This window comes from Podarcis erhardii (assembly GCF_964252035.2).
Source record: "Podarcis erhardii genome assembly, chromosome: 8".
NCBI classification, from domain to species: Eukaryota; Metazoa; Chordata; class Lepidosauria; order Squamata; family Lacertidae; genus Podarcis; species Podarcis erhardii.
Genome location: NC_138499.1, coordinates 4,525,613 through 4,538,983, shown reverse-complemented (window position 1 = coordinate 4,538,983; position 13,371 = coordinate 4,525,613). Strand labels below are relative to the sequence as shown.

Genomic DNA, 13,371 nt, shown 5'->3' with positions numbered 1-13,371 from the left:
ATCAGAGTGGCAGTGCAAATTACTGGAACATGCGGAAATGGTGCAATTGACTAACAGACTAAGAGGTAATACAAGACAATGATTTATTCAGAAATGGCATGTGTACAAGAGAGATCTACAGAATAGCAGTGGTACAATGTCAATGGCAGCGTCTGAATGACCCTTGCCTAAGCGAACTGTTAAGAAACAAGTAAAAAGGTACGAATAGTTGTAAGAAGGTATTAGAAAATACAGAAAGAATAAGGTAATAATGATAAGTACATCCATCACCAGAAAGGTTATATGCAATGGGAAATGATAGGAAGTCTATTCTATGATAGCAAAAAAAGATAGGAAAAAAGAGATTGTATAAATTTAATTTAAATCTATTTTTTTGTAAACATATTAAGATTTATGATTGTTTTCATCTTGGCACATTGTGTATGTTATCTATGTATTTCAATAAAGCATTTAAACTGGGGGGGGGGGGAGAAAACCACAGATTGCTCCAGCCCCCTTCGAGTTTTGTGAAGGCCAGAGCTTTCCCTCCGTCTCACAGCTTTTCCACATGCCATGAATCTGCACCACAATCACGTCACCCCTCAGCCTCCTAAGCTTAAGTCTTAAGAGTTTAGCTCCTTAAGTCTCATATCATAAGCCTTGTTTAAGCTGGTTGTTTAAGCTGGTCAGGGAGGCACAGCTGTGAGCGAGTTTGCTTTGTTATACCCACGGAATGTGTTTTTCTCTTCTCTTCTTTTTTTCTGGCCGTGAGAAGAGCGAAAGGTTGCACTGCTCGGTTTTCACATTGCCGGGTGGGAAATCTTCATGGAAACCCAGTACATGTTTTTTTGAATGTATCTTCAATTTGAGGTTCTGATAAAAAGTTTGAAAAAGACTTGAACATGCCAGTCACTTCCCCTCTTCCTTCCTCTGGGTCCAATCCAGCCTCTGATGGAGAACATGAGGCAGATGTTGCTGCCTTTCCTCACTCTAGCCATGGCTTGGGTGCTTGGAGGCAGCAGGCAGATGCAGCCAAGAGGATGAGAAGAGCCGTCCCTGCAGGGAAGCCAGTGCGGTCTAGTGGTTAGTGCTGGACTAGGGTTCAAATCCCCACTTGGCCATGAAGCTCACTGGGTGACCTTGGGCCAGGTCTCACTGGGTGACCTTGGGCCAAGAGCGAGAACCTCTGTTCCTCACCTCGGGCTCCTTGGAGAAAAAATATTGGGTATAAATGCGTCAAAATAAATAAATGGGCCTTGGCAGGTGCTCAGTAATGTCTAGCTTTGCTTCTGCTCCCTGTTTGATGTTTTTAAGCAAGGCTGGTTGTCCACCTTTCAGTTGACTTCCTGCATTGGCAGGTGAATTTGACTCATAGACTTTTGAGGTCCTTCCACCTCTATGATTCCATGATTTCCACACGCATCGTTTACGCAGTTATTGCTCAGTGACTTGCAGCTGAATAGGTGAACAGACTCCACTAACTGAGTCACATCGGATGTTAAAGCTCTGTCACATCCATGATGGCTGCTGCATGCATAGAAATCATCCTGACATTGTGTAGCCCATTACAAACGTGTTGATTTTTCCCCTTGGTTGAGTTGGAGTTCTTCTGTGAACTAGAATGATGCAGTTATCTAAAAGGTCTCTCTCTGGCCACTTCAACTCTTCTCAAAAGAATGATCAGTGAATTTCTGAATAAAGAATTCTAGGAGTGTGTGGAGCCTATCATTTTATGTCTACTGGATTTCCAGCTTTCTATTCACCCATATGTTTGTAGAATCTGCATGGAGTATGTAGAATGGCCTTTCTTCCAGAAACCCTTGGTACGCAATGAACTCTCCAAAGCAGACCTACCACCGATTTCATTTGGTTGTGTGATTGTTTTTCAACCTGCTCACAACTAGGTTTGCCCGTGAGTTTCTGCATCCAGCTATTTCCCCTTCTGACTAACTTTGTGCATGCTGACCACAAAATAGCTTTCCCCCCTCCCTGATAGAAGGTAAATCAGACAGAATCAAACAGAAGGAGAGTTTGGGATTAATGTCTGCAGAATCAGAATTACAATATCCAGGTCAGAAATCGCGCGTGCTGAATTCTTATTACCACATCATCACCAGGAAATATCTTGCAGAATGTAGGTCACCTGCTCTTTCAAGTATACTCATGGTTTTTATTTCCTCTCTTTCAGAACACAGAAAAAGTGCTGGTCCCTTCGGTCACGTTAATCGTAGGCTGTGGAGTGTCTTCATTGACTCTCTTGCTTTTGATAATCATCTACATCTCAGTCTGGAGGTAAAGGTTCTACTCTCCTCCATTCATAAATACGTATTCTCATTTGCATATTTGTATCTCTGTCTGAAACCATAAATCTATAGTTACTTTTCATCATTCCTAGCGATGTCTACAGCACACTCTAATGCTCTGTGGTAATTCATTTATGCATTCTCTTAAATACTGAGAGAGATAAGAAGGCATTTGGAAGTCATGAGGTCTACCGTGCATCGTGAGACAATTCTAGGTGTGCTTGTAACCTCCCTGAGAAATTTCCCTAGCCTTAACTAGAGTGCCAATTTATACTTCACCAAAAAGGGGAGTAAAAAACAAACAAACCCATACAGATATACATATTCTTTTATTTATTTATTCATCTCTAATGATCAGCGGATCAAGGTCCGTATAGTTAAAGCTATGGTTTTCCCCAGTAGTGATGTATGGAAGTGAGAGCTGGACCATAAAGAAGGCTGATTGCCAAAGAATTGATGCTTTTGAATTCTGGTGCTGGAGGAGACTCTTGAGAGTCCCATGGACTGCAAGAAGATCAAACCTATCCATTCTGAAGGAAATCAGCCCTGAGTGCTCACTGGAAGGACAGATCCTGAAGCTGAGGCTCCAAGACTTTGGTCACCTCATGAGAAGAGAAGACTCCCTGGAAAAGACCCTGATGCTGGAAAAGATGGAGGGCACAAGGAGAAGGGGACGACAGAGGACGAGATGGTGGGACAGTGTTCTCGAAGCTACCAGCATGAGTTTGACCAAACTGCGGGAGGCAGTGGTAGACAGGAGTGCCTGGAGTGCTCTGGTCCATGGGGCCACGAAGAGTCGGACACGACTAAACAACTAAACAACAACAATGATCAGCTAATTGTCTGGGTTTGAATGACTGGATTGTCCAAGACTGCAAATCCAGTTGTGCAGTGTGTTGCCTAGGGCTCTGCCTCAGTTGTAGTGCAGTTGTGTGTAGCTTAGGATACCCTATGAACTCCCAGCACAGAATGCATCAGGCCCATGGTTGGCAGTAAAGCTTTAATAGTGATTGTGTTCTGAATAAAGCTAAAGTAGGAGTGAGGGAACCTGTGGTTCAGAGGTTGCTGAACTCCAGCTCTCATCGCTTCTGATAACAACTTTCCTAAGAGTTCCCAAACTTCACCACATCTGTTTACCAAGAAGCAGCACTGGGTGGAGGAATGTCAGAAAGAGTTGCTTAATCATTTTTCTCTTGCCCACTAGCCCATGACTTTATTTTTATCCATTTAGTGAAAGCCTCCATCTTGGGATGGCTTTAAAAGAGGAGTGGACAAATTCATGGAGGACAAGACCAAGATGCTATGCACCATCACCCATCCACTGTTGGAGGCCGTAGGGTTGGAACCACAGATAGGAAGAGTGCTGTTGTACTCAGATTCTGTGTGTGGTCTTCCATTAGTTGACCACCATGATAACAGTTTGCTGGATTAGATGGGCCATTGTCCTGATCTAGTAGTGCTCTTATATTCAGATAGAAATCATCTAAAGCTTCCATGGGGAAGGACATTGTGGATCTGGGACCATCCATCTGGTGGTGTGATGGCCTGGGACTTGGGCTCGGACTCACAGCCAGAGGAGTTTCAGTCCACACTGGATCCTTTGCCTCAGGCGGCATCTGAACCTAGTCTGGGGCCTGATTCTGAAGAGCCCCAGTCTGCACAGGTTCCCCTACAACAAGCACCAGCTGGGCCGAGTCAGGGGCCTGAGCCTGCCCTGGCTCCAGATGCGGGGATGACCTCGTTGCCTTCAGCTGGGCCATCACTCACAGCTGCTCCACTACCGGTTGGGTCAGGAGAGGCTGAGGCAGCCTCTGGGTCTGGTAATCCACTGACATCTACCGAGCTGCAGAGACTGAGGTCTGAGAGAAAGAGAGACCTGAGTACTCGCAGGAGGAGTGCTCACCTTCAGGACAAACAGGGAGGTGAGTCGCTGGGGGATCAGGACTGGCCGTTACCCTGACAGAGATAAAAGGCTGTCGGACCCCGCCCCAGGTTGCGGGAGCAACATTGCTGTTTGCCAGAACCTGCCTGTGATTCTGTGACTGACCTTGCCTGGTTTCCTGCCTTGACCCTGTCGGACTCACTCCTCGCGGAACCCTTGGATTCGGGACCGGACCTGGACCGTGTTGCTCGGGTTACCCCCAGGGCCAGCACAGGTGGAGAATAAAGCTATCATTGGTTCCTTGGCATGGTGACTGTGTTCTACCATCAATCACCGTATTCCTTTTAATACCAGCTGCTGAGAATCCAGTGTGGTACAGTGGTTAAGAGCGGTAGTCTTGTAATCTGGGGAACCGGGTTCGAGTCCCCGCTCCTCCACATGCAGCTGCTGGGTGACCTTGGGCTAGTCACACTTCTCTGAAGTCTCTCAGCCTCACTCACCTCACAGAGTGTTTGTTGTGGGGGAGGAAGGGAAAGGAGAATGTTAGCCGCTTTGAGACTCCTGAAGGGGAGTGAAAGGCGGGATATCAAATCCAAACTCTTCTTCTTCTTCTTCTTCTGCTGAGAATCCCAACTAGGAGAGAGCTGTTGCGGTCTAGTCTTGCTTGCGGACTTCCCAGTCTGGTTGTCCACTGTGAGAACAGGATATTGGACTAGATGGGCCACTGGCCTGACCCAGCAGGGCTCTTCTGATGATATTCCCGTGCTCATTTTACACAGAGTCAAACCTGGGTTTGCCACCACACATACACACAATAAGACAATACAACACAGTTGGGGAGCTAGAATGGGGAATAGAAAAGGTTTTTATGGTTGAGAGCTGGAGTGGTCTCCCACGTCTGGTTCCGTCCTTCCAAAATTGTGAGGGCATTTCGTTAAATCTGGGAGGCAAATATGCAGGTGCAAACAGGTCTCCTCTTAGTGACTGGTGTCCTCCAGGAAAGAATTGCAGAGGGGACTATATGCCCCCACCAACAGCCATAGATGGAAGCCCCCCTGCCCTTACTCCTGGGTGAAGCATCATTGCCATTGGGAAGAGGCAAAGCTCAGTGGTACAGCATCTGCTTTGTGCATCAAAGGTCCAAGGTTTTATCGCTGGCATCTCCAAGGCATGTCCACTGCCAGGCAGTGTAGACATTACTGAGCCACATGGACCAAGGACAGCTTATTATTACATTATTATTATTATTATTATTATTATTATTATTATGCCTCGCCAGAGTGGTGCATGCTCTGGTTATCTCTCGCTTGGACTACTGCAATGCACTCTACGTGGGGCTACCTTTGAAGGTGACCCAGAAACTACAACTAATCCAGAATGCGGCAGCAAGACTGGGAGTGGCCACCGAGACCACATAACACCGGTCCTGAAATACCTACCGTATTTTTCGTCCCATAGGACGCTCCGTCCCATAGGATGCACCTAGTTTTTTGGGGGGGGAATAAAGGATTTTCCCTCCTTTATTTCCCCCCAAAAAACCAGGTGGGGAACAGTGGGATGGCGGTGCTGCGCCTCCCTGCTGTCCCCCGAGCTTGTGGGGCTGGCCAATGCCTGACCGAAGCGCAGTGCACTCTGCTTCAGGACGCTCCGCGCGCCGGGCTCACAGGCTGCTATCTGCAGTGTGGGGAGCCTTGCGGGAACTCCCACAGGGCTCCCCACGCTGCGGATGTCTGCCCGGCAGGTGGGGCGCTCTGCTTCAGGGTTCTCTGCGGGCCGGGCGGCAGGCTGCTATCCGCAGCGTGGGGAGCCCTGCGGGATGTCTGCCCGCCCACACTGCGGTTGTCTGCCCAGCGGGCGGGGCGCTCTGCTTCAGGGCGCCCCACGCACCGGGCGGCAGGCTGCTATCCGCAGCCTAGGGAGCCCTGCGGGAACTCCCGTGGGCTCCCCAGGCTTGCAGATAGCTTCCTGAAGCCTGGAGAGCCCGACCCCTCTCGCTCTCCAAGCTTCAGTGAAAGCCTGTATTCGCCCCATAGGATGCACACAGATTTCCCCTTAATTTTTGGAGGGGAAAAAGTGTGTCCTATATGGCAAAAAATACGGTACATTGGCTCCCAGTACGTTTCTGAGCAAAATTCAAAGTGTTGGTCTGACCTTTAAAGCCCTAAACGGCCTCAGTCCAGTATACCTGAAGGAGCGTCTCCACCTCTATCGCTCTGCCCACACACTGATGTCCAGCGCCAAGGGCCTTCTGGCGGTTCCCTCACTGTGAGGAGCCAAATTACAGGGAACCAGGCAGAGGGCCTTCTCGACAGTGGTACCCGCCCTGTGGAACGCCCTCCCACCAGATGACAAAGAGAAAACAACAACTACCATACTTTTAGAAGACATCTGAAGGCAGTCTTGTTTAGGGAAGCTCTTAATGTTTGATGTATTACTGTATTTTAATATTTTGCTGGAAGCCGCCCAGAGTGGCTGGGGAAGCCCAGCCAGATGGGCGGGGTATAAATAATAAATAATAAATGATGATGATGATGATGATGATGATGATGATGATGATGAAGCAAACAGAAGAAAAACACAGTGAACCAGGAGTGGGGCTTTTTTCCACCCCTTCTTCAGGGCAGCCAATATTTCTAAGGGCTTCCAGCTCAGAGCAGCACACATCTGTCACTGCCCTGGATCCTAGTTGCAACTGGCCGCTGGCTGGCTAAGCTACAATCTCACATTTTAATAATCTGAGGTTTTGCAGCCTTTGCCACTTTGCAGCCTCCTCTAGGCTTATAGCCAACGGGAAGCTTAACCCGCTGACACCGTTTCTTCGGATTGATCTATGTCCAGACCCAGGGGACCGCGGACATGCTTCCAGCAGTGACAAATAGCAGAGAGGCAGCAGAGAGGCAAGGATCTTTGGGGGTGGGGGATGGGGAGTGGATTCCTCTCTCTGTGTGTGTGCACATTCATGTGTGTCTAGATCCCTTGTACATCTAGGTAGGGTAATGGTTTCATTTGGAATGGCCGTGAATCACATGTGACCCAGCAAACCGAGCCGAAACCCAGTAACATAAAAAGTCCCTGCTGGATCAGGCCAATGGCCCAACTGGTCCAGCATCCTATTCTCACGGTGGCCAACCAGCAAGCAGGATTCTGCCACAAGAGGTCTCTCCCCTCACGTGTTTTCCAGCAAGTGGGATTAAGAAGTGTTGCTGTCTCCAGTTGTGGAGACAAGGCAGAGCCATCGTGCCCAGTAGCTATTGATAGCCCTCTCCATGAATTTGTCTAATCTTTTTAAAAAGGTTGGTGGTCATCACTGGCTCCTGTGGGAATGAGTTCCATAGTTTAACTATGCACTGGAGGAGGAGGAGGAGGAGGAGGAGGAGGAGGAGGAGGAGGAGGAGAAGGAGAAGGAGAAGAAGATGAAGACCTCACCCACTCATCTGGCTGGGTTTCCCTAGCCACTCTGGGTGGCTTAATTAATCGTTGTCTATTATAACTTACAAAAGTCCTTTTTTTTCAGTACAGTCATACCTTGGGTTGAAGTTGTTTCAGGTTGAGTGCTTTCAGGTTGCGTTCTGCGAAACGCATTACTTCAGGGTTTCGTAGCTTGCGCATGCGCAGACGTTCAAAATGGCGTCAAGCGCATTCGCGGAAGAAGCGAATCACGACCCATGCACGCGCAGATGCGGGTTGCGTTTACTTCAGGATGCAAACGGGGCTCCAGAAAGGATCCCGTTCGTATCCAGAGGTACCACTGTATAGCAAAATATAGATAATTTGCTTCCATTTACGGGCCCCTCCAGACTGTTTGTTAGTTTGTTGTTGTTTTGCAAGCAACATGTCATTGATGCACATAATAATAAGGTTGGGCTCTATCCAGTGCTGGAGATCTGCTGGTGCAATGGGTTTCATGTGTAAATGGAGCTTTCTCTTCCTGTTATCTGGCCCCCTCCAGCTTCCTGCACACCCACAGAATCATTTCTGGAGGGTTCAGGAAATGTAGGGAGAGGAGAGGAAACAGACGTCCCATTGCACCTGCAGAACTGTGCCCACAGAGCATTGAAAACAACCCACAACCTTAAAAGTCATTCACATGCACATTCACACTGCAGGAAGCTAATCTAAACACAATATTTTGCATATAGTGCCATTTTAGCTGGTTTGACACTACATATTCCATGTAACGTTATGGGGTTACATCAGGGGAAGGAGTCAGATTGCCCCAGCCTTCCTGTGCTGTGGCAGCTCCCTCTGTGTGTCCCCCCCCCCAAAAAAAAACACGACATGGCACAACTGTGCAGTTTCCATTCCCTCTCCTCCTTGAAGTCGTGCTGAAATTACACGGGCTGTAATTTTGTGGTGGTGGCGGTGGCAGCAGCTGTCAACTCAAGCCAGTAACAGGAACAACTTCCTTGAGTTGGTAGACCAGCTGGCTGCTTTCCTGCAGCCGGATTCGGCCCGAGGTCCACCAGCTGCCAACCCTTAGTAGGACAGAACAAACAGAAATGTGGGGCTTGAAAGGAACTGAAAATCACCCAGCATTGTGCCTTGAAACCAATATGAGGTCCTCTATATCCGGGGTGGCACCTTCCACTTCGCTGCTTGAGGCAAAAGGGGAACGTGCCACCTTGCTTCCACACTGCCACCCTGGCACTGGCTGTGCCAGCACCCACTAAGCGTTGGTAGCTGTGCTGACCTCTGGTGAGATTTTGCGAGATCTCGCCAAAGTCTCATGAGAGCTCATGCACTCCATGAGATTTCAACAAGATCTTGTAAGATCTTGCTGGAAAGAAGAAAAAGAAGAGTTTGGATTTGATATCCCGCCTTTCACTCCCCTTCAGGAGTCTCAAAGCGGCTAACATTCTCCTTTCCCTTCCTCCCCCACAACAAACACTCTGTGAGGTGAGTGGGGCTGAGAGACTTCAGAGAAGTGTGACTGGCCCAAGGTCACCCAGCAGCTGCATGTGGAGGAGCGGAGATGCGAACCCGGTTCCCCAGATTACGAGACTACCGCTCTTAACCACTACAGCACACTGACAGCAAACTGGTGCTGCTGTCAGTCCCCCTTCTCTGCTGGCAGTGGTGGTGGCAGGAAGGGTGTCAGAGGCACAGTGGGTTCTGCTTCTAGGGCTTCCAGGGCTCCCGCCTCATCACTGGACCACAGCTAAGCACATCACCCAAGTTATGTGATTCCACAGGCAATGAGGTGTTTGTGGAGAGGTGTGTCTTGCTTCAAGTTGAAGTGACCGTGAGTTTGCAGGCCAAGGGGTAAATCTGCAGAAACTCGTTTTCCATGACAGGGTAATTGTTGCTGTCATTTCATGGTAGGGATCATGGATTTCAGATTGGGAAAGGACCACAGTTCAGTGGTAGAGCATCTGCTTTCCATGCAGAACATCTCAGGTGGAATCCCTGGCATCTTCGATCAGAAATCCTGAAGAGGAATTGCCAGTCAGTGTGGACAATATTGAGCTAGATGGACCAATTGGTCTGACTTGGTATATGGCAGCTTCTCCTGGCCCATGGGCTCTTGGAAATGGATCACGTGTTGCAGGTTGAGGATTAAAGAATGTTCTTGCCAGTCTTTTCCACTAGGTCCCAGGGTAGGTGACAACCATATAAACACGTAGCATTAAAATCCAGTAGCGCAACTTAAAATCAAATAAAAGAATGTACGCCAATAAATAGAGGTGGTCCTGCACACAACAATCACAAAAATCTTAACTGTCGAATGACAAGGTAAAGAGGAACATCAACTTCAACTTCAGGAAACAGTGGAAACTATGCAATGAAAATGGTGGATACACCTCTCTAGGTACATTCCATATTTTGGGAGCTGCCTCAGAGAGAACTCTCCCCTGAGCTGCCAGCCACAATGCTATGGAAGGCAGCAAAGCTACCAAGCAGGCACCTTCTGCCTATCTTAATCTCTGGGTGTGTCTGTAAGGAAGGAGATGGTCCTTGCTTAAGTTAAAGGTAAAGGGACCCCTGACCACTAGGTCCAGTTGTGGCCGACTCTGGGGTTGCGGTGCTCATCTTGCATTATTGGCCAAGGGAGCCAGCGTAGAGCTTCTGGGTCCTGTGGCCAGAATGACCAAGCTTCTTCTGGCAAACCAGAGCAGCGCACGGAAACGCCGTTTACCTTTTCGCCAGAGTGGTACCTATTTATCTACTTGCACTTTGACGTGCTTTCAAACTGCTAGGTTGGCAGGAGCAGGGACTGAGCAATGGGAGCTCACCCCGTTGCGGGAATTCGAACCTCCAACCTTCTGATCGGCAAGTGCTAGGCTCTGTGGTTTAACCCACAGCGCCACCTGTGTCCCTTGCTTAAGTTACATAGGCATTAAACATGAATGTGATCACCTTGAATTGGGTCTGTAAGCTAACAGGTCCCATGAGGGTCACAGCCAGAGATGGTGCAGGGGAATTCAATTCAGTTCATCATTTAAAGGTATAACAACCTCATTTGCACTTTCCAATATGATACACAGACTGAAACACAGGCTTCTTCCAAAATTCGTATTTCTCCAAATTTTGTAGTGCAGTGTTCCAGCCTAGTAATGTGTGCAGAAATGCATGTACTAGGTAGGGCACTGTGTGCATTGAACTGCATTGCATTAGGGAAAACTGCTTTCCAAGAAAGTGTATACCATGTAAAGGTGCGTACAAAATGTTCACAAGGAGAAGTTCTCACTAGAAGGATTTTCACGAGGTCCTTTTTCAAAAAAAATATGGAGAATTTAAGATCAGAAAAATGGGGCATTGAGTGAAATTGAATTTGGCAGGTTTCCCCATTCCTATGACCAGCCTTTTGACAATTTGCAGATCATGGATCTAAGGCTCTTTCCTTCTGTCTACCTTTTTCTTCGTCTTCTGTAGGTACATCCGTTCCGAACGTTCCGTCATCCTTATCAACTTCTGCCTCTCCATCATATCTTCCAACGCTCTCATCCTGATTGGACAAACCCAGACCCGGAATAAGGTAGGACTTTGCCCGGGTTTTTTGTTGTTGCTGCTGTTAGATACGATAGCTGAACTCCCAGGGAGAGAGACATTCATTTGCTTTCTTCCGGCTCATTATTTCATTCTCTATATGTACCACTGAATGGCAAATTACACATGTATCCCCTTTGAGAATCTGGGGAGCATCTTTACTGTTTCTAAGAAGAATAAGGAGAAAGACTTCAGCTGTGATGCATTTTGAGTTTCTGCCCAGAATTAGCTGTCTCTGACTCCCACCGCCCCAGTCCCCTTGGCACTTTCCTGCAAGAACAGGACCAGTTTGCGAGGTTCAGTGGTTTCTATCTCTCAAATTCAAAAAGACAGATTGACCAAAGGGAGGCAGAGGAGAATGTTCCACTTAATAAATGTTCTGCTCTTCCATAGCACCCCTTTCATACACCAAGCCTGGAGCCAGTTGCTGACCTTAATTAAGAAACCCTAACCCACACTCATTGCCTAGGTAGGTAAATATGAGGGAGCATATCCAAATGTTGTGGAAGCTTTTGAATGGCTTTTAAACACGTTTTGGAGAAATTTGGAGAAGGTCTATGAGCCATTAGAGCTCAATCGAACCTCCATGTACTTCAACAGCATACCTTTGAACAATAGCTATTGTGGACACACAGACAAAAGAAGAAGAAGAAGAGAAAAATGACCTTGCAAAGCAGTCCTTAAGTTGATGCAGATTCAAGGCCTCGGTAGTGTCTGCAAGAATGGAGATGGTGGTGAATGATTATCAGGGCTGTGCTCTGCCTGGATTTCAAACTGAACTGGGCCCATTTCGGCGAGATTCAGCTGAAATGTGTTGAGGTAGCCCCAGTTCACCCCAAGTTAGATTGGGCCCAACCCAAATATTCTAAGCTTGTCAAAAAGCAGGGCAGTTGGGCAACTGAGGAGGAGGGAGGAAGAGATCTATGCTGGATCTGGCAGCACCAACCTGGACTGCACTACCAAATTTGGACTACCACTAGCCTTGACAGGACTATCAGAGACTTTTCTGGCCCTGGCCCTGCCCTGTAGGATGCAGCATCCCCATCCTAACTGTGCGTGGCCAGACTGCAACTTGGGAGCCTGGAAAGGACACTGTGTTTAAAATAATTTAGCAGTCAGTTACTGCACATGGAAGTAGCTGTTTTTGGCTACCGTGGTTTGGAGCCATCTGCCTCCACAAAATATTTTACTCCCATTTACGAGACTTTGGGCGGAATTCAACATCACGCTAAGTGGATAGCATCATTCATTCATATATTTATTCATTCAATCAATCAATCAATCAGTCTCTATACCACCCTTCATCCAATGATCACAGGGCAGTTCCCAATATAAAAACACACACAAATTACACACCAATGTGCCAAACAAAAAGAATAGAAGTGAGCATGCACAGGAAAGCTCATACCAATAACAAACTTAGTTGGTCTCTAAGGTGCTACTGGAATGATTTTTATTTTATTTTTTGTTTCGACTATGGCAGACCAACACGGCTACCTACCTGTAACCCCCCCCCCAAAAAAAAAGATTATTTAATTAGCCAAAGGCAGTTTCCGCTTGCCAGATGGAATGATCCCCCTTCTCCTCTCCCTGAATGCTGTTCTGGGGTTCTCCTGATCCCCACAGAACAACTTTTGGGGAGAGAGTGAGAGACATGTGGTGGGAGGAGAAGGGGTTAAGTCCCATTGTGTGAGCAGAATTCCTTGTTTAGAGCTTCTGCTGCTAGGACACATTAGGTGAATCCTGCCCATCAGTGCTCACTGCTTCAGCATTTTTGTGGCTATACGTTCCAGAGGTCAGTTACGGACAGAAAGACTAACCCTTTGACTTTTCTTAAGCTTGCTGCATTTCCAGTGTCATCGACAACCACTAGGAGCAAATAACCAACAGAATAACAGCAGCAGTAACAACGACCAGGTTTGCAGGTCACATCAAAGTATGGTTTAATACATCAGCATTAAACCATGGTTTGTTTTAAACAACGGTTTAATGTGATGTGCAAATTGGGTCGATTTAAATTCTCAGCTACGAAGGAAGAAAAGTCAGGGACAAGCTGAGCAAAGAGGCAATGTTGGGTAGTGGTTAGAGTGTTGGACTAGGAACTGGGATACTCGGGTTCAAATCCTTGCTCGACCATGAAGCTCCCTGGGTGACCTTGAGCCTGTCACTCCCTCTCAGCCTAACCCACCTCACATGGTTGTTGCGAGGATTAAACAAGGA

The 13,371-nt window shown here is 47.6% G+C and overlaps 1 protein-coding gene across 4 annotated transcripts in view; it reads left to right on the top strand.

The window, feature by feature from the left end:
- Nucleotides 1-13,371, top strand: part of ADGRB1 (adhesion G protein-coupled receptor B1) — a 381,906-nt gene that overhangs the window by 300,538 nt on the left and 67,997 nt on the right. For all 4 annotated transcript variants that reach the window (XM_081873967.1, XM_081873965.1, XM_081873966.1 and 1 more), the window contains exons 19-20: nucleotides 2,168-2,271; nucleotides 11,038-11,140. In XM_081873967.1, coding sequence (XP_081730093.1) covers nucleotides 2,168-2,271; nucleotides 11,038-11,140 — 207 coding nt within the window. The remainder of the gene's footprint in view (nucleotides 1-2,167; nucleotides 2,272-11,037; nucleotides 11,141-13,371) is intronic.